At 39.8% G+C, this 25,045-nt stretch overlaps 1 protein-coding gene across 1 annotated transcript in view; it reads right to left on the reverse strand.

The window, feature by feature from the left end:
* Positions 1-23,922, reverse strand: part of KIAA0319L (KIAA0319 like) — a 102,197-nt gene extending 78,275 nt beyond the window's left edge. Inside the window, exon 1 of the mRNA XM_065873584.1 lies at positions 23,784-23,922. Within this exon, the coding sequence (XP_065729656.1) occupies positions 23,784-23,922 (139 nt within the window). The remainder of the gene's footprint in view (positions 1-23,783) is intronic.
* Positions 23,923-25,045: the final 1,123 nt, after the last annotated feature.

A 25,045-nucleotide genomic window follows, 5' to 3' on the forward strand; every position in this document is an offset into this window, starting at 1 on the left:
ATTTTACACATGGTAGTGTATATATGTCAGTCTTAATCTCCCAATTCGTCTACCCCCCCACCCCGCTGGTGTCCACATGTCTGTTCTCTATGTCTGCATCTCTATTCCTGCCCTAGAAATAGGTTCACCTGTACTATTTTTCTTTTTAAAAAATTCTCTGTCTACCTATCTATTTATTTATGGCTGCGTTAGGTCTTTGTTGCTGCATGTGGGCTTTCTCTAGTTGCAGTGAGCAGGGGCTACTCTTCGTTGTGGTGCACGGTCTTCTCACTACGGTGACTTCTTCCACTGCGGAGCACAGACTCTAGGAGTGCAGGCTTCCATAGTTGTGGCACGCAGGCTCAGTAGTTGTGGCTCGCAGGCTCTAGAGCGCAGGCTCAGTAGTTGTGGAACGTGGGCTTAGTTGCTCTGCAGCATGTGGGATCTTCCCGGATCAGGGATCGAACCCATGTCCCCTGCATTGGCAGGCAGATTCTTAACCACTGCACCACCAGGGAAGTCCTGTACTATCTTCCTAGATTTCACATATATGCATTAATATACAATATTTGTTTTTCTCTTTCTGACTTACTTCACTCTGTATGACAGACTCTAGGTCCATACACATCTCTTCGAATAACCCAATTTCACTCCTTTTTATGGTTAATATTCCACTGCATATATGTACCACATCTTCTTTATCCATTCATCTGTCATTGGACATTTAGGTTGTTTCCATGTCTTGGCTATTGTAAATACTGCTGCAGTGAACACAGGGGGTACATGTGTCATTTTGAATTATGGTTTTTCTCAGGGTATATGCCTAGTAGTGGGGTTGCTGGGTCATGTGGTAGATCTATTTTTAGTTTTTTAAGGAACCTCCATACTGTTCTCCATAGTGGCTGTATCAATTTACATTCCTACCAACTGTTCAAGAGGGTTCCCTTTTCTCCACACCCTCTCCAGCATCTACTGTTTGTAGATTTTTTGATGGTGGCCATTCTGACTGGTGTGAGGTGATACCTCATTGTAGTCTTGATTTGCATTTCTCTAATAATTAGTGATGTTGAGCGTCTTTTCATGTGTCTCTTGGCCATCTGTATGTCTTCTTTGCTGAAATGTCTATTTAGGTCTTCCGCCCATTTTTTGATTGAGTTGTTTATTTTTTTGATATTGAGTTCCATGAGCTGTTTGTATATTTTGGAGATTAATCCTTTGTCCGTTGCTTCATTTGCAAATATTTTCTTCCATTCTGAGGGTTGTCTTTTTGTCTTGTTTATGGTTTCCTTTGCTGTGCAAAAGCTTTTTTTTTTTTTCTTGGTAGGTTCCCTCTATGCCCACTTTCTGGAGAGCTTTTACCATAATTGGGTATTGAATTTTGTCAAAAGCTTTTTCTGCATCTATTGAGATGATCACATGGTTTTTATTCTTCAATTTGTCAATATGGTGTATCACACTGATTGATTTGCGTATATTGAAGAATCCTTGCATCCCTGGGATAAATCCCACTGATCATGGTATATGATCCTTTTAATGTGTTGTTGGATTCTGTTTGCTAGTATTTTGTTGAGGATTTTTGAATCTATATTCATCAGTGATATTGGTCTGTAATTTTCTTTTTTTGTAGTATCTTTGTCTGGTTTTGGTATCAGGGTGATGGTGGCCTCATAGAATGAGTTTGGGAGTGTTCCTTCCTCTGCAATTTTTTGGAAGAGTTTGAGAGGATGAGTGTTAGCTTTTCTCTAAATGTTTGATAGAATTCACCTGTGAAGCCATCTGGTGCTGGACTTCTGTTTGTTGGTAGATTTTTAATCACGGTTTCAATTTCATTACTTGTGATTAGTCTGTTCATATTTTCTATTTCTTACTGGTTCAGTCTTGGAAGGTTATACCTTTCTAAGAATTTGTCCATTTCTTCCAGGTTGTCCATTTTATTGGCATAGAGTTGCTTGTAGTAGTCTTTTAGGATGCTTTGTATTTCTGCGGTGTCTGTTGTAACTTCTCCTTCTTCATTTCTAATTTTATTGATTTGAGTCCTCTCCCTCTTTTTCTTGATGAGTCTGGCTAATGGTTTATCAATTTTGTTTATCTTCTCAAAGAACCAGCTTTTAGTTTTATTGATCTTTGCTATTATTTTCTTTGTTTCTATTTCATTTATTTCTGCTCTGATCTTTATGATTTCTTTCCTTCTGCTAACTTTGGGTTTTGTTTGTTCTTCTTTCTCTAGTTCTTTTAGGTGTAAGGTTAGATTATTTATTTGAGATTTTTCTTGTTTCTTGAGGTAGGCTTGTATAGCTATAAACTTCCCTCTTAGAACTGCTTTTGCTGCAACCCATAGGTTTTGGATTGTTGTGTTTTCATTGTCATTTGTCTCTAGGTATTTTTTGATTTCCTCTTTGATTTCTTCAGTGGTCTCTTGGTTATTTAGTAATGTACTGTTTAGCCTCCATGTGTTTGTATTTTTTACGTTTTTTCCTCTGTAATTCATTTCTGATCTCACAGCATTGTGGTCAGAAAAGATGCTTGATATGATTTCAATTTTGTTAAATTTACTGAGGCTTGATTTGTGACCCAAGATGTGATCTATCCTGGAGAATGTTCCATGCGCATTTGAGAAGAAAGTGTAATCTGCTGTTTTGGGATGGAATGTCCTATAAATATCAATTAAATCTATCTGGTCTATTGTGTCATTTAAAGCTTCTGTTTCCTTATTTACTTTCATTTTGGATGATGTCCATTGGTGTAAGTGAGGTGTTAAAAGTCCCCCACTATTATTGTGTTACTGTCGATTTCCTCTTTTACAGCTGTTAGTGGTTGCCTTATGTATTGAGGTGCTCCTATGTTGGGTGCATATATATTTATAATTGCTATATTTTCTTCTTGGATTGATCCCTTGATCATTATGTAGTGTCCTTCCTTGTCTCTTGTAACATTCTTTATTTTAAAGTCTATTTTATCTGATATGAGTATTGCTACTCCAGGTTTCTTTTAATTTCCATTTGCATAGAATATCTTTTTCCATCCCCTCACTTTCAGTCTGTATGTGTCCCTAGGTCTGAAGTGCGTCTCTTGTAGACAGCATATAGGTGGGTCTTGTTTTTGTATCCATTCAGCAAGCCTGTGTCTTTTGGTTGGAGCATTTAATCCATTCACATCTAAGGTAATTAGCGATACGTATGTTCCTATGACCATTTTCTTAATTGTTTTGGGTGGGTTTTTTTGTAGGTCCTTTTCTTCTCTTGTGTTTCCCACTTAGAAAAGTTCTTTTAGCATTTGTTGTAGAGCTGGTTTGGTGGTGCTGAATTCTCTTAGCTTTTGCTTGTCTGTAAAGCTTTTGATTTCTCCATCGAATCTGAATGAGATCCTTTCTGGGTAATCTTGGTTGTAGGTTCTTCCCTTTCATCACTTTAAGTATATCATGCCACTCCCTTCTGGCTTGTAGAGTTTCTGCTGAGAAATCAGCTGTTAACCTTATGGGAGTTCCCTTGTATGTTGTCATTTTTCCCTTGCTGCTTTCAATAATTTTTCTTTGTCTTTAATTTTTGCCAACTTGATTACCATGTGTCTCAGTGTGTTTCTCCTTGGGTTTATCCTATATGGGACTCGCGGAGCTTCCTGGACTTGGCTGACTATTTCCTTTCCCATGTTAGGGAAGTTTTCAACTGTAACCTCTTCAAATATTTTCTCTGGTCCTTTCTCCCTCTCTTCTCCTTCTGGGACCCCTATAATGTGAATACTGTTGCGTTTAATGTTGTCCCTGAGGTCTCTTAGGCTGTCTTCATTTCTTTTCATTCTTTTTTCTTTATTCTGTTCTGCAGCAGTGAATTCCCCCATTCTGTCTTCCAGGTCACTTATCCATTCTTCTGCCTGAGTTATTCTGCTATTGATTCCTTCTAGTGTAGTTTTCATTTCAGTTATTGTATTGTTCACCTGTTTGTTTGTTCTTTAATTCCTCTAAGTCTTTGTTCAACATTTCTTGCATCTTCTCAATCTTTGCGTCCATTTTTTTTCCAAGGTCCTGGATCATCTTCACTATCATTATTCTGAATTCTTTTTCTGGAAGGTTGCCTATCTCCACTTCATTTAGATGTTTTTCTGGGGGTTTTATCTTGTTCCTTCATCTGGTACATAGCCCTCTGCCTTTTCATCTTGTCTATCTTTCTGTGAATGTGGTTTTTGTTCCACAGGCTGCAGGACTGTAGTTCTTCTTGCTTCTGCTGTCTGCCCTTCTGTGGATGTGGCTTATTGTGTGCAAAAGCTTTTAAGTTTCATTAGGTCTCATTTGTTTACTTTTGTTTTTATTTTCATTACTCTAGGAGGTGGGTCAAAAAAGATCTTGCTGTGGTTTCTGTCAAAGTGTGTTTTTCCTATGTTTTCCTCTAAGAGTTTTATAGCATCCTGTCTTACATTTAGGTCTTTAATCCATTTTGAGTTTATTTCTGTGTATGGTGTTTGGGAGTGTTCTAATTTCATTCTTTTACATGTAGCTGTCCAGTTTTCCCAGCACCACTTATTGAAGAGGTTGTCTTTTCTCCATTGTATATCCTTGCCTCCTTTGTCATAGATTAGGTGACCACAGGTGCATTGGTTTATCTCTGGGCTTTCTATCCTGTACCATTGATCTATATTTCTGTTTTTGTGCCAGTACCACACTGTCTTGATTACTGTAGCTCTGTAGTATAGTCTGAATTTGGGGAGCCTGATTCCTCCAGCTCCCTTTTACTTCCTCAAGACTGATTTGGCTATTCGGGGTCTTTCGTGTTTCCATACAAATTGTAAAAATTTTTGTTCTAATTCTGTGAAGAATGCCACTGGTAATTTGATAGTGACTGCACTGAACCTGTAGATTGCTTTGGGTATTATAGTCATTTTGATAATACTGATTCTTCCAATCCAAGAACATGGTATATATCTCCATCTGTTTGTGTCGTCTTTGATTTCTTTCATCAGTGTTTTATAGTTTTCTGAGTATAGGTCTTTTGCCTCCTTAGGTAGGTTTATTCCTAGGTATTTTAATCTTTTTGTTGTGATGGTAAATGGGATTGTTTCCTTAATTTCTCTTTCTGATCTTCTGCTGTTAGTGTATAGGAATGCAAGAGATTTCTGTGCATTAATTTTGTATCCTGCAACTTTACCAAATTCATTGATGACTAGTTTTCTGGTGGCATCTTTAGGATTTTCTATGTACTGTATCATGTCATCCACTAACAGTGACAGTTTTACTTCTTCTTTTCCAATTTGGATTCCTTTTATTTCTTTTTCTTCTCTGATTGCCATGGCTAGGACTTCCAAAAGTATGTTGAATAAGAGTGGTGAAAGGGGACATCCTTGTCTTGTTCCTGATCTTAGAGGAAATGCTTTCAGTTTTTCACCACTGAGAATGATGTTTGCTGTGGGTTTGTCATATATGGCCTTTATTATGTTCAGATAGGTTCCCTCTATTCCCACTTTCTGGAGAATTTTTTCATAAATCGGTGTTGAATTTTGTCAAAAGCTTTTTCTGCATCTATTGAGATGATCATATGGTTTTTATTTGTTAACATGGTGTATCAAACTGATTGATTTGCGTATAATGAAGAATCCTTGCATTCCTGGGATAAATCCCACTTGATCATGGTGTATGATCCTTTTAAATGTGTTGTTAGATTCTGTTTGCTAGCATTTTGTTGAGGATTTTTGCATCTATGTGCATCAGTGATATTGGTCTGTAATTTTCTTTTTTTGTGATATCTTTGTCTGGTTTTGGTATCAGGGTGATGGTGGCCTCGTAGAACGCGTTTGGGAGTGTTCCCCCCTCCGCAATATTTTGGAAGAGTTTGAGAAGGATAGGTGTTAGCTCTTCTCTAAATTTTTGATAAAATTCGCCTGTGAAGCCATCCTGCACTTACTTTTAACATTCACTGAAACTAAAACTCTTTTCTTGAAATTTCACAATTTTACAATATGGTCAAGAATCCATTCAAAGCATTCCTTTGGTAATTATACCTGCAATAATTATTACCAAGCAGCAAGGCAAAAGCTTTAAATTTGGTGCTTCAGGCAGTGACTGAACTACGGCTCCACACCACCTGTCTTCCTGAAGCTATCATCAGAAGTATGCATGCTCTCAGAAGCAGTAGGTCTCAGCCAATATGGATGCCATATGAAAATGAGACCAGCAGGCATATTATCCATCCCAAAAACAACTCACAGGAACTGTTCAAAAACAAACCACCTCAGGGGGCAGCCTCCACCTTCCTTTTGACTATCAGCATGTCTGTCACCTGCACACCCACTAATAAACAAATACAAAAATGGTTCCATGTTACTCTCCACACCAGTTCTCTCCTGCAGGGGGTTAGCATATTCAGAAAGCAAGGCAGAGGGAGTAACTAAATCCTTTGGAGGGCACAATCAGGTATGAAGTTTGGAAAAAGCCAGGGTAATGACCATTCCCCTCTCTCTTCCTTTTCAAAAGGGCCAATACTTTTTTCCTCGACTGCATACAAGTTAGATTGAAAGGTGGCAGTCCTTAGAAAAGCAGTCCTTAGAAAAGAAAATAATTACTATCGTCTTTGCTGTGTGCCTAGCTTTGTTAAGAGCACAGTTTGTTAAATGTTATGGTTTAGGTGATTTGTTGGAACTAAACTACTGCTAAAGAAGAATCAGTAGTCTTTAAGTCCATATTCTGACTCCTTTCCCTTGACTGGAAAGTTTCCATTTTTCCCAAAGACCATTCTGATCAAAGGCAAAGGCTCCGTGGAACTAGCTGCCCACCAGGTACCTTTCAGCCGCTGTTCACATTAACTCTTGATTGTCTGCTAGGTGGAAAAACCAGCTTCCAAGGACTCGATCACAAAACCTGAGCCTTTCAGCACTTCTCTAGTTAAGAATACTTAGAAGAGTAAGCTCTCATCTATAAGACTGTCAATAAAGAAGCCTCAAAGGTACTGGATTGCAGCAAACTGCTGAGGTGAAAAACAGCACCTTAACGTCTCCTTAGAGGAGGGCAATATTTACAGGCAAAAGAGGGGGGAAATGTTCTTTTAATCTACCTATAACTGTACTTTACAGATTAAAGGAACTATGAAAACCACCCTCATTTAATCTTGGTTTAATAAGAAAATACATCCAGCCTCCAAAGTGAGGTTGGAGGTTCATACAGAACCCTCAGAAAATTACATTAAAAATTTTATATCCAGAAGATAATCCCATACCAAGATTAACACCCTTATTCCATCTCACCCCATATTCTGACCCCCACCCCTCAAGTCTGGTTAAGACTTTGGCCTCTGAAATAAGACTGCCTGGGTTTTAATATCAATCCAATCAACTTACTAGCTGTATCATCTTGGGTCAAATATCTTGGTTTCTTCATGTGTAAAAATAGGAATGATAACAGGTTCATAATAGATATAAAAGGAGATAAGCTATGCAACGTACTTAACACAATGCCTGGCATGTAGTTAAAGCTCAGTAATTAACAGCTGCCATTACTTTTTGTTGTCGTTACTGCACTTCATTTCAGCTCAGGCACCACTTCTTCCAGAAAGTCTTCCTTGAAACCTTCACCCAAGATTCCTCTCATCTGCATATCCTACATATACCTCTACCATGGCATTTCTCTCACTGGATCATATTCGTTTGTCTACCTCACACACTCTGCCCTCTTTAAGTGCTAGGGTTGTATCCTGTATCACTGTATTTGTAGGCCCAGCAAAATGCTTGGCACATAGTAGGCATTCAAAGAATTATGTGTTAATTTTTAAAGTTTACCCAACATTTAAATTAATTTATGTTTGTTTGTTTTTTTAACAAAGTCTGGCAAAAGATGTCAGTTCTAATATGGAATTACTTAAGTTTTAGTCGGATTCTTAATGTTATTTCATTTCCTTGGCTAAAAGGGAGGGACAAGAGAGAAAAGCAAAGTTCCCAGTTCACTAAGAAATGGGAAAGAGCTTTTTGAATCAAACTGGGGAGAGCACTGAATGGGAGGTATGATGGGAGATGTGCAAAATGAGAAACTAACAAAAAGCCAAATGGATTAAAAAGAGATAAAGGAATCTAACATAACCAGCTAGGAAACAGCCTTTCCTGCCTAAACACTGAACTGAAAAATCTTTTCAAATCACAAAGCAATCTTTCCTCATGAAAGGACCAACCAAATTTTAGTTCCCGAGCTATCTATTTCAGACCACTCACTCCACTTCACTCAAAGGCAAGACAGGCTTTCACCATGGAACTTTCAGAACAAAGCAACAGTGGAGAATAGCTTCCCAGTTCACCCAGGCAAATATTCATCCATCACTGATGACATCTAGATCCATTCAATTTCCATTCTCCTGAGTAATGAGGAAAAGTAAAAGAAAAAAACACATCTAAGTTCTGGTCACCTGGATGAAAAATGTAAACCAGTCTATCACAATTCTAATGCCTTTAATTTCTACCTGATACTTATTAGTAAATCAGAAGTTTGCCTTAATTGGATATGGTTGCTATAAAGTTTCAAAAGACCTATCTGTTACGGTTTAGTCCAAAGCCATTTTCACAACCAAGTCATAAGTGAGAGTACTAATCGAAACACTGGTATAGCTGAAAATAGCTCTCCTACCATAAAGTCACCTGCTCAGAAATGAGCCAGTCATCAAGGGCTTTATAATATTTAAAAGCAGATTGAAGGCAAATGAGTAAACGATGTACTTAAAAAACAAAACAAAACAAAAAAAACTGTGACTGGGGGTTACAATGCTGCATATAATATTCTCAGAATCTGCTGCTTTGCTTTTTCTCCCACCACTTTATGACTAAAAGACTATGGAGAATCCTGTCAGCAAGGAGAGCACGCCTCCAAGCCACAGCGTGAAGGAGCCCACACCTCTCTATGAAACACTGTCTTCGTACTTCAAAAAGCACAGGTATCAAATGATAACAGATAAACTTTGGCCTGTAAATAAAAGTGGTCCTAACAAGAAAGACTTTTTTTTTCTAAAGAGAAAAGCCCCAGGATATGATGTCATTAATCTAGCAACTCCCTATATAGCCCACTTGTAGATGTTATTGTTAAGAACCTGCAGTTGGGGGGCTTCCCTGGTGGTGCAGTGGTTGAGAGTCCGCCTGCCAAGGCAGGGGACACGGGTTCGTGCCCCGGTCCGGGAAGATTCCACATGCCGCGGAGCGGCTGGACCCGTGAGCCATGGCCGCTGAGCCTGCGCGTCCGGAGCCTGTGCTCCGCAACTGGAGAGGCCACAGCAGTGAGAGGCTTGCGTACCGCAAAAAAAAAAAAGAACCTGCAGTTGATTCCTGTCTCTGACTACAGGGCTGATAAATTATTTGCATTCACAATCACACCAACCTTCTTTGTAAATCCACACAATAAACCTTGAAACAGAGCACTGTTTTGTTTCGGGAGAAGGTTTTTTGGGTTTTTGGTGGGGTATTCTTTTTTTTTGGTTTTCTTTTCTTTCCTTTCCTTTTCTTTTTTTTTTGCTGGCTGGTTTTGTTGTTTCTAAAGAGAAGGTCATTTAGAGGGCTGAAGCAGAGATATGTAAATTAAATAAAACAGCAGTAAGCTTGAGAAGAAATAAGGAAATAATATAGCAAACCATGAAGTGTTACTTCAGCAGATATGGCCAATAGAGGAAAATTTTATGTCAATTTATCCATTAAAAATCTCTCTTTTTGGAGTATTATGTAAGTCTCATAAAAAAAAAAAAAAAAAACCTGCAGTGGGCTGAACTGGGACATGCGAGGACTCAATACAACCAAGCTTCAGATACTTAAATATCTCATACCACTTTTTGCTTATAACAAATAAAATGCAGAGCTACAGATGCTTTCTCATCTGTGTGTAAATGAAAGCGAAACTGTACGAGTAGTTAGTATTCTTAGAATTTTTAAGAGCCAGTTTATTTAAATTAAATCAAAGCCAATCTGTATCTGTACAGAAATAAAAATAAAATTTTCTTAGGGCTCTTATTCTCTAGACTTTACAGAGCTGTATATACTCTTCCCTCCACCCCTCCCTCTGTGATAAAGAAATGAAAGAGCTCTGCAGGTTAAAAACCACTTCAAATGAATCCGAGAGAAGGAAGTTCAAAGGGATTAGAATATCACTTGTCTCACCAGTCTGCTATAGAGTAGGGTTCAGCTCTTCCCTGCCCCACTCTTTGTGCTCCCATAACACATCGTGGAGTTTATCATGCTTTTTTATGTTTCTACATCTATCTCTGCCTCCATAGCGTGAACACTCTGATGGCAGGAACTGGGTTTTATTTAGCCAGGGACAGTCCTTGTTGACAGGAATTGTATGTACATAACACCTAGATACTAATTATCATTAAGTGATTTGAATTAAGCATCCTAGAGAAGGTATTAAAAATGCGGTAAGCATATTTTAAGGCACTGAATATGACCACACGTATAAAGCACCAGAGATCACAAATATTAGAAAATTGTAATCTAGTCAGTCATCAACATAGCCTAGCACTGACATTCAGATAATTTGGCATTGTTTGGTTTATTTACTGCAGATGTGTGGCTTTCAATAACTTCATTTTTATGACATGTACACACACGCGCGCGCGCACACACACACACATACACACACACAATCATTCTTTCTCCTATACTTCCATCTTCAAGTTGATTGTAATTCACACATTCCACAGAATGTGTGACAGAAATAAAAATCTTGGCAAAATGGTCAACAAACATTCCTTACTATCCAATTATCTAGTACAGACTCTGTCTAGCCACAGAGAAACTGGCCTTTCCTTATCCTCACCTGTAAAATGACAATATTTCTCTGCTGCTTAAAAGTGACATTAATTCTAGGCAGGGCAACAAGGATGCCCAAGTGCGCCTGGTCTCTCTGTCTCTCTCTCTCACACACACATACACACACCCCGCAAAGGCACACAGAGAAACCCCTAAAGACACACCACACACAGAGGGCCTTCATTCTTTGCCTCTCCCTCCCTCCTGACAGAGGCAGCCGCCACGTGAGACACAAAGGAGTGGGGGCGGAAGAGCTCAATCAAAACAGCTTGGGGAAGGAAAGAAGGGTATGCTCATCAGCGAAAGTCTCCGTGGAAAAGCCAGAAAACCTTCCCTTCCGGCCTGACTATCCTGGGCAAACAACCTTGCTCAAGATCTACTTACTTGAGCTTAGAGGTCAAGCCCTCCCTTAAACCTTTCTGAGAAGGGGTAATATGAAAATTCACCCATTTCAAAAGTGCATTATGAGAAATGTCAGGGTGCAGCTTATACACAACTCTGGGGAGCACAGCTGAGAGCAATTTTGAAAACCAAGCAGTTAGACAGGAAGAGCCAGGAGCTTCTGTCAGGCTGAGACAGGGCCTTTGCAAGAACAGAATATCTCCCTTCTACCAGGTCCAGAGATGGCTGGTGCCATGGCGGCCTCCAGTAACTGAGCAGAGCAAGCAAGCTCTCACAAACAGAACTTCCCCAGCGATATTCCTGAAACTACAGCCTCAGGTTCACAGTGGTCATCTCTGGCAATGGAATTCGCAGGATGTAGTTATTTCTATCTGGAATAATCGTTTCCTAAACTTTCTACATTAAGCATGTGTGACTTTTAAAATCAAAAAAGAAAGGGTTAAAGAGGAAGGGAGGGAGGGAGGGAGGAAGGAAGCAAGCTAGAGCAGCCAGAGAGATGGAAGAAGTAGAATGCACAGGCAGAATAGAAGCTTGGCACTGCTTCAGCACAGGGGGCTGTTTTCCTTCAGGCCAAAAGCCACAGACTGACCCAGCAGGATGCAACTTTCACAGGTGGAACCTAGCTCTTCAGCTTCTCTCTACAAGGTTGCTTCATTTATTCTGATTAAGACTCTTTCATTCTACCAGGCCTACTTCCGTAAGCTTCCAGCTGACTCAGGTTGCCCACAGTTAAGGACAATAAGCACTGAGTTGTATAAAAAAAACAAAAAACAAAAAAAAACAGAGGAGCCCTTTCTTAATAGGCAGAATAGCAGTCCCTTTAAAATTTTAAACCTAAATCTGAAATTAGAGTACAGAAGTAAAATCAAATCAATACAAACTTCCCATCTCCCACATCTGGTAATACGAGTGATTTCCTTTATTACCTAAAAGTGAGAGAATCCATAAGCTTTTACTTTAAATTGCTGCTCGATTAGAATCAAAGCATAACGTTTAAGCCAGTTGGAAGAAAGAAAGCATTCCTAAAAATCCTGTCATTTGCTGGGAGAGTTTTAAAAGGAGAAATGGGATGAGCTACACTAGGCGTCCATCTTCAGGGGCAGAGTCTGCAGTTGGTGGAGCTGGATAGGCCTTGGCCAGCATTCCTCTCTGCTTTTATTTCTCCTAGAACAGCGCCTGTGACAGTTAACTCATCATTCAGGGACATTCATAATTCCATCTCATCTCAGGGTATTTTACAGTTTCCTTTTGTGACTGACCAAAGAAGTTCAAAATTTATATAATTTGGTGCTTGCCTTGCACTGGAACTGTTCACCTGAGGGCCTAAAGTAACAAACCTGATGCAAAAAAGAGTTTCAGGAGCTGACTGACTGGTTATATCTAATACCCATGAAATCACCAGAGGACACACATATACTTCCAAATTGGGGCAAGGGCTGCAGCTGTCGCACTTTTTCCAAATCTCCAGATAACCACCCTCGCTGCTTATTCAGGGATGTGGGTTATTAATGGTGGCAAGAGTGGGCTGGATTGAAAGGAAAGCTGGATATACTGCATTAATAGACAGGGGACTCACCTACATAATTCTTAGCAGATGGTTACTCTATTGAGACCAGCTTGAGACATCAAATTCCCTAGTCTCTTAGGATTCTGCAAGTAAAACTGGGTCTCTCCTGTCATTGAATTACCTTGAGACTCTCAGCCTCTTTGAAGGGAACCTTGATACCAGTAACATCATCCCTCTTGAAGGGACCTTCTGTTCCCTAGTAATGGCCAAGGAATCACTAGACTGCAAGCTCCAAGAGGGAAGAGACCATGTCCGTCTTACCACTGCATTTCTAATGCCTAAGATAGTAGGCATCCAATAAATACATTTTGATGGAAGGAAGTAACTCTGCAAGCTACTTCTGATATAAAATCCAAAAAATGCTATTGAAGTAGCCCCAGGCAAAACACTGCCCTGACTAAAAGACAAAGCCAATCTGGCCTAGCACAAGAGTTTGCCAAACATGGGCATATCATCAGTGTTGGGGGAAGTGAACCAGGGCTGAGGGCCAGATGGTGTCATGGCAGCAGAACAAAGTCCTCTTCCAGAGGAAAAGTATCCCTGGCTGAAGAAGAAACAAGTAGCCAACAAGCAGTCGTGCTCCTTAGTGGCATGTTACAATTACAGGAGATGCACAACACAGCCCACCCTGTCATGGGCTTCAACCAACCTCAGGCCTGAATGGAGGCCTACTTCTCCTGAGAATGCAGAAAGGCCAGCTGCCTACAGTATACTCTAAAAAAATGTGGGGATTGACATCCCACTAGACAGAGGTTTAAGAAGCCAGCAGAGACCTCAAACCTACTGCCTACGGGGTCATCTTGGGATAAGACAAGAGCCTAACCAAACAGGATTTTATGTCATCACATCATAATGACTACTACTAACATTTGCTGAATGGTTATTTATGCACCTGGGAGTAGGCTAAGCACTTTGTGTGAACATTTCATTTAATCTTCGTAACAATCCTATCAGAGGTACTGTCATTCTTGTTTTGTAGATGAGGAACCTGATGAAAGGTGGGTTTCAGTAATACCACCCAGTATATAATAGAACCAGGACTCAGATACAGGCTTGTCTGACTCCTGAGTCCATGCTCCATGCTCTTGTCCACTCTGCCTCCTGTTTCTTGCTCAGTTGATGAACTAGGTAGGTGGTCAAGACCAATTCTTACAACTTCTCTCTAAAACATATCCAGTAGTGTCTGGAATCAAAAGTGGTTAAAGGATCTTAACCACACACGCTGTCTTTTCTTACGGAAGCTCTTGGATGGAGGATCAGAAAGTTCAAAGGGCAGGTCCTCAAACCAAGAGCTGTGCATTTTAACCCAAACTGTTCAATACTACTCACCTGAGAATAGATGTCCAAAGAGTAACCACACTCACAGTCTTGATCATGTTCCTGCTGATTCCACACAATGTCTGGACCAAGGCCTTGCTTTGGTCCTGCAATTATTCTCTTTTTATAAATTCCTCCACTACTGTATTATTTCCTCTCTGAGGAATTCCTAAGGAGAGTCAATTTAAGACAGCTTTTAAATTGAACTGGATCTACTGCCCAATTATGCCATTTTCTTAACCCTCTTCACTTTATCACACAAGTTAGGAAATAAGTCTGTGTTTGCATAATGTTTCTAAAGGGCAAAAAGAACCCACCAAAATTATCGTTTTTCTAGCTAGAGAGAAGGACTTAAGATGATTATCTTTTACTGAAGAGTATTTAAGCAAGAGACAATTACTTCATTTCATTGGGAGAGAAGCTAACTTTAGATAATTCTGATTGGTCTTACCGAAGTCAATTAAATTGTGATATAAAAAGATCCCATAGACTTGCTCAATGCTAGCTGAATTTTAGAATCAAAAAGCTTGCATGGTTTATGTTAACGACCAGAAAACTCTACCTCCCCCAGCTGCGATGTACTCAAGTCATTATCACAATCTGAGGAGACAGATTTAGGATTAATAATTTATTACCTTCCTGTAGTGCAATGCAGTTAAGAATATAGGACAGTTTGGCAGGAGAAAGTTCCTGCGGAAGGCTCATCGCTATGAGGTGTATTCCATTAGTCATCCACCTTAAATGAGGTGCCCAGCAGATACAAGAAGAGCAGGGATATAATGCCACCCAAAAACTCTCTGGAAAATGCTTTTCTCCTAAAGATAAGAACAATGCATGTTCAAAAAATATTATTCTCTTCAACGACAAAAGATACCACTTGGTCTGACTGGTACAACAGGGGCTACAGCCCTCAAAGTACAACTAAAAGGTGGGGGCAAAGGAAGAAAGTGAGTTCAGGTGCCTTCTGTCTGTCAGGGGCAAATGCGAGCAGTTATAAGAACAAAATGAGAATGGCAACTAGTGGAGGAAGACCTCTTGCTAAGCCAGAAGCTGTCTCTGTCCCATCTGCAGTCTCTGTGAGGGCTGAGGGTGATAATTAATCTCTCCCATCCAAAGTTTAGGACTAATGAAAAAAATAAAACCTGGCAGTTAGAGGTAGATGGAGACCAAAATATCATCTTTATAAGTGTAAGGTGACTGGAGAACATAACTTAGATGTATAATCACAAATGGGCTTCCTAATACTTTCCTACACTGAATTAAACTTACCAATTGGACAAATGCAGGCTGTCTTGGCATGGGCAGACCAGTTAGAGCATGGCAGGGTGAGAATACATGAAAATCCTGAAGACTAGCCATTCCACACAACAGAATTCTTTTCCAATATCACCAAACAGAAAAATCGCTCTTCCATTCACGGAGAGTGTCAGAGAAAGGTGGGAAAAAGAGAACAAAAATTACCTTCCTGGGAAATGAAGTGCCCACTTAATAGGCCAATACTGAAAAACAGAGTATGAAAGATTGATTCTCCTTAACATGTATATTCCAAGGTGGTCCTATTTCTAGCATTATCTTCAGGTTAACCCAACAAACCTTTATTGCTACCTACTACATGCTATATGTTAGGTATGTAACTATGAGTAAAACAGTTTCATGAAGTAGACACATAAGCAAATAATCATAGCAGACTTCTGCTCCCAGCCATGATGGAACTGGTACCAGACTCACAATCTACCATAAATGACTACGAAACTGGATAGAATACTTAAGACAACTGTTTTCCATAAGAATATAATAGTCAGTGCAAGATTACAATCTCTGAGAGAAGGGAAACTTGAAGTGAGCCCCATAATTGCCCAGTTCTCTTTTAAGGGACAGCTTTTCAACCACAGCACAGAAAGCTGGACCCCAAACAGAACAGAGGGTTCTCACCAAGCCCAAGGAGCAGAGATCTGAATCTGGCTAGAATTTGAGTGGCAGGACACTGGAGAAGGAGCTGTGAAAAGAGCAGATCCCAAAAGGCTCAGGGCTAGGACATAAAGGCACAGGTTTGTCATATACTAGATGTTACATCGATGAGAAGGAGACAGGATCACTAGAGGTCAAGCAGTGCTGGGGTAGGAGGTAGGAGCATTTTAGAATTCCTGCTCTGCCGAAGTGAAGAAATCACATTAACAACACAGACCAGCAGACACTAGAAAGGCCTTCAGGAGGAAAGACCACATTCTAGGGCAAAACCTACTCTGAACCTCTCCTCACAAAGCCTAAAACCAACACAGTATAATACGGCATAATAATAGAGAAATATATAGACGCTGTGAGAACACTAAAGAACAAGTTCAAATCAAGGCTTCAGGGAAAGCACCAGAAAGGAGCTTATGTTGACCTGAATCAGAAAACATCAGGCAGGGACTTCCCTGTTGGCACAGTGGTTAAGAATCCGCCTGCCAGGACTTCCCTGGTGGCGCAGTGGTTAAGAATCCACCTGCCAATGAAGGGAACATGGGTTCAAGCCCTGGTCCAGGAAGATCCCACATGCCGTGGAGCAACTAAACCCGTGTGCCACAACTACTGAGCCTGCGCTCTAGAGCCCGCGAGCCACAACTACTGAGCCCACGTGCCACAACTACTGAAGCCCACACGCCTAGAGCCCGTGCTCTGCAACGAGAAGCCACCACAGTGAGAAGCCCATGCACCACAATGAAGGGTAGCCCCAGCTTGCCGCAACTAGAGAAAGCCCGTGCCCAGCAAAGAAGACCCAACACAGCCAAAAAAATATATATATATATAAATAAAATAAAAAATTTTAAAAAGACCCAACTCAGCCAAAAATAAAAATAAATAAATAAATTTATTTTTTAAGAAAAGAATACATCAGAGAGAATGGTAATGACATAGGCAGAGGAATGGAGTACTCTGTGGAAACATGAAATGGCACTCTATGAAAAGCGATTTGAATGTGGAAGAGAAAAAGGAGTATAGGATGCTTCAGGGATTTCTACCTAAGTATACGAGTAGAGGTGATCTTCGCACCGCTACAGGGAATAAAGGAGGAAGAGGGGTAAAAGATCGTGAGTTCAGTCTTGATATATTAAGTTGGAGGTAGCTGGGAGACATCCAGTTGGAGATGTGTGACATACAGGTGGCTATGTGGTCTGGGGCCCAGGAGAGAAGTGAATTGAACACGTATAGACTTGGGAGTAGTGAGCACACAGGTTACAATTATGGGAAAGAATGAGATTGCCCAGGGAGAGCGCACAAGTGTGAGACAAGAAAGGGTAGAAACAGAACCCTGAAGAACAAAACATTTAAGGGACAAGCTGAGAAGGAAGTGTGGGAAGAATTAGAAAGTGCGATGCATCAGCTGTAAGGGAGAGCAAAGAAAAGCATGCTGTAACTTAAGGCAACTGAGGAAAGGGTATCAAGAAAGTAGTCAAAGGTGTCAAATGCAGCAGAGATGTTAAGTAAGGTAAAAAGTAAAGGTGTCAAGCTAGGGAAGTCACTGGTTACCTTGGTAAAAGCCAAGGTTTAGGCAGAAGCCACACTTCACTGGATTCAGAAGAGGACAGAGGTGGGAGAATAGAGACAGCAAATGTGGTCTGCTCATTCAGAAAGCTTCCCTGACTGGGAAGGCTAAGCCAGGAACCTGGCTAGAGGTCCCTCACAAAGAACAGTGCCTGGCTCAATAAATATTTGTTGAATGAATAAGCAATAATAATAAAAATACAACAAATAAATAATCTGTACCCATATGGTTATTTGACCAGTCCTTGTTTCTAATTGTATCAGTTTGTCTGTCTGCAAAGTGGATATGTATTAGGCCCAAACCAAGTTCCATTTCCTTCACGAAGCCTTCCCTGATTCTTCTAACCTTCAACAACCTCCTCTATGACAATCAAAAAACAGACAGTAACAAGTGTTGGTGAGGACATGGAGAAATTGGAACCCTAATACATTGCTGGTGGAAATGTAAAACGGTGCAGCAGCTGTAGCAAACAAAAAGTTAAACAAAGAGTTACCATATGATCCAGCAATTCCACTCCTAGGTATAGATACAATGAAATATTATTCAGCTATGAAAAGGAATGAAGTACTGATATATGTTACAACATGAATGAATCTTGAAAACATTACCCTAAGTGAAAGCAGCTAGACATAAAAGGCCACATATTGTATGAATTCATTTATATTAAATGTCCAGAATAGGCAAATCCATAGAGTCCAAAAGTAGCTTAGTGGGGCTTCTCTGGTGGCACAGCGGTTGAGAATCTGCCTGCTAATGCAGGGGACACGGGTTTGAGCCCTGGCCTGGGAGGATCCCACATGCCGCAGAGCAACTAGGCCCGTGAGCCACAACTACTGAGCCTGCACAGACGTCTGGAGCCTGTGCTCCGCAACAAGAGAGGCCGCGAGAGTGAGAGGCCCACGCACCGCGATGAAGAGTGGCCCCCACTTGCCACAACTAGAGAAAGCCCTAGCACAGAAATGAAGACCCAACACAGCAAAAATAAATTAATTAATTAATAAACAACTTTGAGGAACTAATTCATATTAAAAAAAAAAAAAAAAGTAGCTTAGTGGTTTCCAGAAGCTAGGGGAGGGAGAAAGAGGGAATGACTGCTGATGGGTATGAGGTTTCTTTTAGGAGGTGAGTAAACTGTTCTGGAATTAAATCGTGGTATTACATCTCAATTAAAAAAATAAATAACCTCATCTAATCTCTTACTACAGAATTCCTAAATTCTACCCATCTACTTACCCCTAAATCTACTGATTTGCATTGAGTAAAATTACTCTCTCCAGTGAGAGAGAGGTTCCTTGAAGACACAGAGCCTCATCAATTTTCTCCTGGACTACTATTTCATTAGCTTTCTAACAGATATCCTTACCTCTAGCCCTGACCTCCCTCCCCTTTCCATCTTTGTCCCATCCCCACCATTACCATTCTTTCATATTCCAGCAAAAATGTTCTAGAAATTTACCGGTATTATTCTTCTGCTTAAAGTTTTCACTAGCTCCCAATTTCCTAAGGCAATTCTCTCCAAAGTAGAGTTTTTGCTTACCAGAAGTGCACAAAACAAATCATTGGGATATGAAAAGAAAATATTAAAACTATTTATATTTGTTTTGGGCATCTCTCATAAACATAAGACATTAGTACAAAGGTGCTGATTATAATGTATAAACAAACAAAAACTGGGGCACATCTTCAACATTTTTTATGGATATAAGTACATAATCAAGAAAATTTGTAGACCATCTGCCTTAAAAGATTAAAATCAAAGCTTCTTTCCATGGCATACAAGATCCTTCATCACCTGGCCACCATCTGCCTCTTCAGGAGTTGCCATTCCAGCTTTGCTCTTTGCATTTCAGCAGCACTAAACTGCGTATAGAGTTTCCTTTATTTACCAAAAGCTGTTTCATAATTTTGTGCTTTTGCTCTTGCAATCCCATTGCCTGGGAATACCCTTCGAATCCTTCAAATTCAACCTTCAAATTTCTGTTCGGGCATCAGTTTCTCTGGAGAGAATTCTTCAGTTCTCCCCCTTCATCTCTAAGCTAAATGCTTCTCTGGTTGCAGTAGCACTCAGGGCATGGTATCCCTTTGTCTTTTCACTTACCACACCATAGTATTTATACATCTGTCTCCCTCATTAAACTGGGAGTTCTTCCAGGGCAGGAATTGTGTTGTACTCATCTTTATTTTATTTTATTTTTAATTTTTATTTTTTTTGCGGTACACGGGCCTCTCACCGCTGTGGCCTCTCCCGCCGCGGAGCACAGGCTCCGGACGCGCAGGCCCAGCGGCCATGGCTCACAGGCCTAGCATGTGGGATCTTCCCGGACCGGGGCACGAACCCACGGCCCCTGCATCAGCAGGCGGACTCCCAACCACTGCGCCACCAGGGAAGCCCTGTACTCATCTTTATTACCCTCATGCTTAGCCCAGGACCAAACTCCTAATAAGTTCTCAAAAATTGGTTCTGAATTGGATTCTTTTTCTCTGTACTCAAAATACTTATTAACTAACTCTGTAATCTACTTCCCAGAAGTAAGGGAATAACAATAAAAGTTTTCATAGCCAATTGTTAGCTTCTGGAGTACATCAGCCTCAATGACCCTCCTTGGTTTAGGTTTCCAATGCTGGTTCCGGCCCTCTCCTGTGCATGCGCCATATATAACTCTTCAGATGCACACATTCTTTCTTTAGATGTTAAAATATTTGTGAATATTTTAATCAGATCTTGTTGTTCTCAAAGGCATTATGTCTCTTTAAAGTGCCTCTACATACCCTTGCCTCGATTGTGTTCATTTTAAGCTTTAACTCTCAAATGATAGATTGTGTTGATTTTAATTGTTGATTAAATTATTGTTTTATTAAATTATTATTTATTTAAATTATTTAAATATTTATTTAAATTATTAAATTATTGTTGATTAAATTGTTGATAGATTGTTGTTGTTTCTCAAAGGACAATTCCCTTATTGCTAAATTATTATTCAGTCAACAAATATTTTTATGGTGCATCTACTATAGGTCAAGCCCTTGGTACTTGCTAGAAATAGCTGGCGTGAGCAACAGGCAAAATCTCTGCTCTCAAGAAGCTGACAATCTATAAGAGGAATTTCCAAATTCTTGGGGTCACTTCATGTTTTTCTCCAGATACTGATAATCCCCAGGTCCAAAATGCTATTTTAAGCCATGTAACAATAACGTTAGACAAAAAAATAGTAATTCAATGGCTCAAAAGGAAAACACAGAGCATCTTTTATCAAATTGTAATCACTGCTTCCTAGCAGTGGGCTCCAGCACTGAACCCAAAACTGAAATAAAAAATAAGCCCACTATACATAAGTCAGTGGGTACCTGGGGCTCTCCCAAAGATGGAGAAACTGCTAAGTGATAAACAGGAATGGGGATAATTGGAGAGCTGCTTTGTTTAGTTTTTCAGGAATAATTTCTATAATCCATGAGCTAAAGACAACAGCAAACAATCAAGAATGTATTTTATCAGGGAAAACGTAAGAGCTCAGATAAAAACTAAACAAATTCATGAGTAGATAAATACTGACTCAGGCTACCAACAACAGGTTTTTGCTGCTGTTGTTTTGTTGTTGCTTCTTCAGATAGGTTTTACCCCCCCACTTATAAAAAGAGTTAACATGTACCCTGGAAAACACAGAAAAGTATAAAAAGATAATAATTCCACTACTCAAAAAATATATAAACATTTAGTTATATATCTTGTTTCAGACCTTCTATTACATAAAAATATTTTTTCTTTTCACAAAATCGACACCAATTTTGAATATGAATATGCAACTGTATATCATGCTTTCTCATGCTTAACATTAGGAGCATTTCCCATGTACTTGTTCTTCTAAAATGTGAATTTTTAAGTGAGGTAATATTCCACCATGTGGACATGCCATAATCTCACCACTCCTATTGTGGGGCAGGTTGTAGCAACGTTTTGCAACACAGAATAAATAAGTGTTGATGACTGCTCTCATTCACAACCATCAAAATATGTCCTTGAGGTAAATTCCTAAAGGGGGAATTACTAAGTCAAAGAATATGAACTTTTTAAGGATCTTGATTTATGCCAGAAAGTTCTCTGTTCAAACTCTCCAGCACAATAGGAGGACTATTGGCAGCACTAGATATTTTTACTTTGATTTTCATCAATATGATAGGTTAAAAAGGATTTCTCATCTTAATCTGCAGCTCTTCAGTTAGTAATGAGAATGAACATTTTTTTTAATGCTTTATAAATTTTAATTTCTTATGATACTCTGCTTATGTCTCATTCATTTTTGCTATTAGGACACTGTGTTTTTTAAAAAATTGATGCAAAAGAGCTCTGATAAATTAAAATACATAAAAAAATCTGTCTGTCATGTATTGCTTGCATGTTCCCTCAGTTTGAACACATATGGCTCTTGGTTCTTCCATGATAAAAGCTCCAAACTTTTCCAAAATGGAACTGGTACAATCTAATTCCCATCATAACCACTCCTACCAATACCACCTTTGCACCTTTATACTCAATCTGTTCCTTAGGGTGCTGTCTTGACGCACCAGGCTCAAGGGATACTAAAGAATAGCCCAGTGAGACCACAGTGCCATGTTTAACCAACTAGCTTACAAATACAGAAACTCTCAGCAATGCTTCTTCCTCCCCTATACTCAGAATCCCTCAAATAACAAGCTCATCCTCGTTCAGGGCAAAAAAACTGTCTTTGGTCCTCCAAAAGATCACCTGCGGTTGGAAGGCAGCATAGCAGAAGAAAAAAAGCGTGAGCTCTAGAGTAGAAAAAGCTGCATTTAGATTCCTGGCTCTGTCATGTTCTTGCTGTATGACCTTGGTCAAGTCATTTTGCCTCCCTGGGCCTCAATTTCCTAACTACAAAATAAAACTATCTGTTTTCTGGTTATCATAAGATTAAATGGAACATGTAATGTTTACAGCCAGGGGTCTGGTATGTGGTAGGTGAACTTCAAAAAGTGTGGGTACTCTGATGGTGCTAAATCAGTTACTTATTTAATTCAAATGATCTTACATAAAATGTTGGCTTGAAATAGTTAGCTGTCCCAGCAAAGCATCATCTGGGTAAAAAACATTTAGGTCAGCTTTCTGTCAACTGCAATTTCCACTGCTATAATTATGCAATCATCAACCACCACCGCAAAACAACAAAAACCCCAAAGCTGATGTTACTGAAATTGTTAAATACAGTAATTACTTGATTCTCAAGATCATGGCCACCAACTCCTTTTGGAAAGCAACAGAAACTTTTCTAATTATGGGGGCAAAAGACGGATTAGTTGTCCCAGACAGTGGTCTCTACAACAGAAGTCTTTTGGTCATTGCCCAGAACGGCAACATACTGAGAAGTCATTCTCAAATTGCTGTTTCCTCACATTTCATACTCTGAAAGGTACAATGTCAACAAAAGAATGAAAAGGAAAAAAAAAGACAGAAAAAAAGGATATTCTTTGAGATTTAGCCTTTTTGGCACTTTTTCCTGGCAAGAGGTAACAGACTGGTGAAATAATCTCTAGGAGGAAAGCATACTTTATAAAATCTATCAGCATAACCCCATTCTACGGAAGAAGCAAGGAACACATTCTCCCTCTAAGTATAGAGTGTAGATTCCTTCAGGAAAGGAAAGAAAGCCAAGTATCACTTATGTTCAGAGAATTGTACTACACGCTTTAATTATATTATGTTTTAAGTCAAGTTATGAGGTAGATCTTATGTTTCCTTACAGACAATAGGTAACTTGCTCAATGTTTTATAGTCATTAAGTGGAAAGAAACATCCAGCTCCAGGACCCAGGTCCTTCTAACTTTGAAACCTTTTTCTTTTCATTACATCTTCATCAAATCTCAAAATGATCATGCCAATCCTCCTTTATGAGAAATAACCCAGGGACTTCCCTGGCGGTCCAGTGGTTAAGACTCCATGCTTCCACTGCATGGGGCACGGATTCAATCCCTGGTGGGGGAACTAAGGATCCCACATGCTGAGTGGCAGCGGCCAAAAAAAAAAGACAGAGAAAGAACCCAATTTAAATTTTGGTTTAAAACAAAACAGACAAATAAACCCAACAAACTAAGTGTCCACCTAAAGGATGACCACTTCTGTCAATTAGCAGGTTGCTTTTCTGGCTCCTACTAGTCTTTAAAATGAACTGAAAGACTCACACCGAGTACGCTTTTTTAAAAATCTTAAATATATAAAGAAAATGGTACCTGTTGACAGCCACAGAGCACTGAAGCAGAAGCAAATATAAAACAGGTACAAGCTTTTCAACCACTTCACAGATGTCTGCCAACAAAATCCTGATAAAATCCAAGAAGCACGGCTTGGCTTGATTCCCAGCTTCTCCATGGCCTTCCAGACAGGCAGAACCAGTCCACTAGAAAGACAGAAAAAGAAATTATATGCCAAGTAATTAATAATTGATTCCTTGAAATGCAGAGTGCTAGAGAGTGTGACAGATTAGGGAGAAGGGAATTTTCAAGTTTGTCTTTCACTGCTCATACCTGCCTATAAATTTCAAAGCTGAGCTTTGGCATAGCCTATAATTATCAGGATAAAAACATAGCCAGGGATATGAAATGAATCCATTGTAAAACTGAAACACTTTATATTCCATATTTTCTAATCTAACATCATCTGTGTGGAACAATGGAAAGCATACCAGACTGAAAAAAAAGATCTGAACTTCAGTTCCAGTTCTGCTACTAACAGCTTTGTGACTTTATACAAATACGCTTTTTTTTTTTTTTTTTTGCGGTACGCGGGCCTCTCACTGTTGTGGCCTCTCCCGTTGCGGAGCACAGGCTCCAGACGCGCAGGCTCAGCGGCCATGGCTCATGGGCCTAGCCGTTCTGCGGCATGTGGGATCTTCACGGACCGGGACACGAACCCATGTTCCCTGTATTGGCAGGCGGACTCTCAACCACTGCGCCACCAGGGAAGCCCAATACAAATACGCTTTCTTACCCATGAAAAGAAGAGTTTAGAGCATCAGAGGTAAACTAATCTGAAGGCTTTTCTAGCCATGTTTTTTAAAAATTTTAATGTGATTGTCTTTAGGCAGGGCATGCACTCTCCAGTTTGCTACTGTCCCCACCACTCTTATCTTTAAATTCTATCCAGTTTACACTTTGATGTCACCTCCCTGATCCTTAGAATCATTAGCAATTCCTGACTTAAATTCATATAGCCATTCAACAAGGATTTACACAGCCCCTATTTTGTACTAGGCATTGTGCTGGCTACTCCATAATCTAAAGACCAAATGATTTAGGTCCCTTCAAAAAGAAAAAATGACTTTCCATCAGTTTCTTCTCTCTTACACAACTTCCCTATATTGTATAAATTATTATATAAACCTTGGCAGTATTACGAGGATTGACTGAGTTCTGAAGAAGCAATTTAAAAATCTTCTGTCCCGGGCTTCCCTGGTGGCGCAGTGGTTCAGAATCCACCTGCCAATGCACGGGAC

Source organism: Phocoena phocoena, chromosome 1, assembly GCF_963924675.1.
Source record: "Phocoena phocoena chromosome 1, mPhoPho1.1, whole genome shotgun sequence".
In the NCBI taxonomy this organism is placed as follows: Eukaryota; Metazoa; Chordata; class Mammalia; order Artiodactyla; family Phocoenidae; genus Phocoena; species Phocoena phocoena.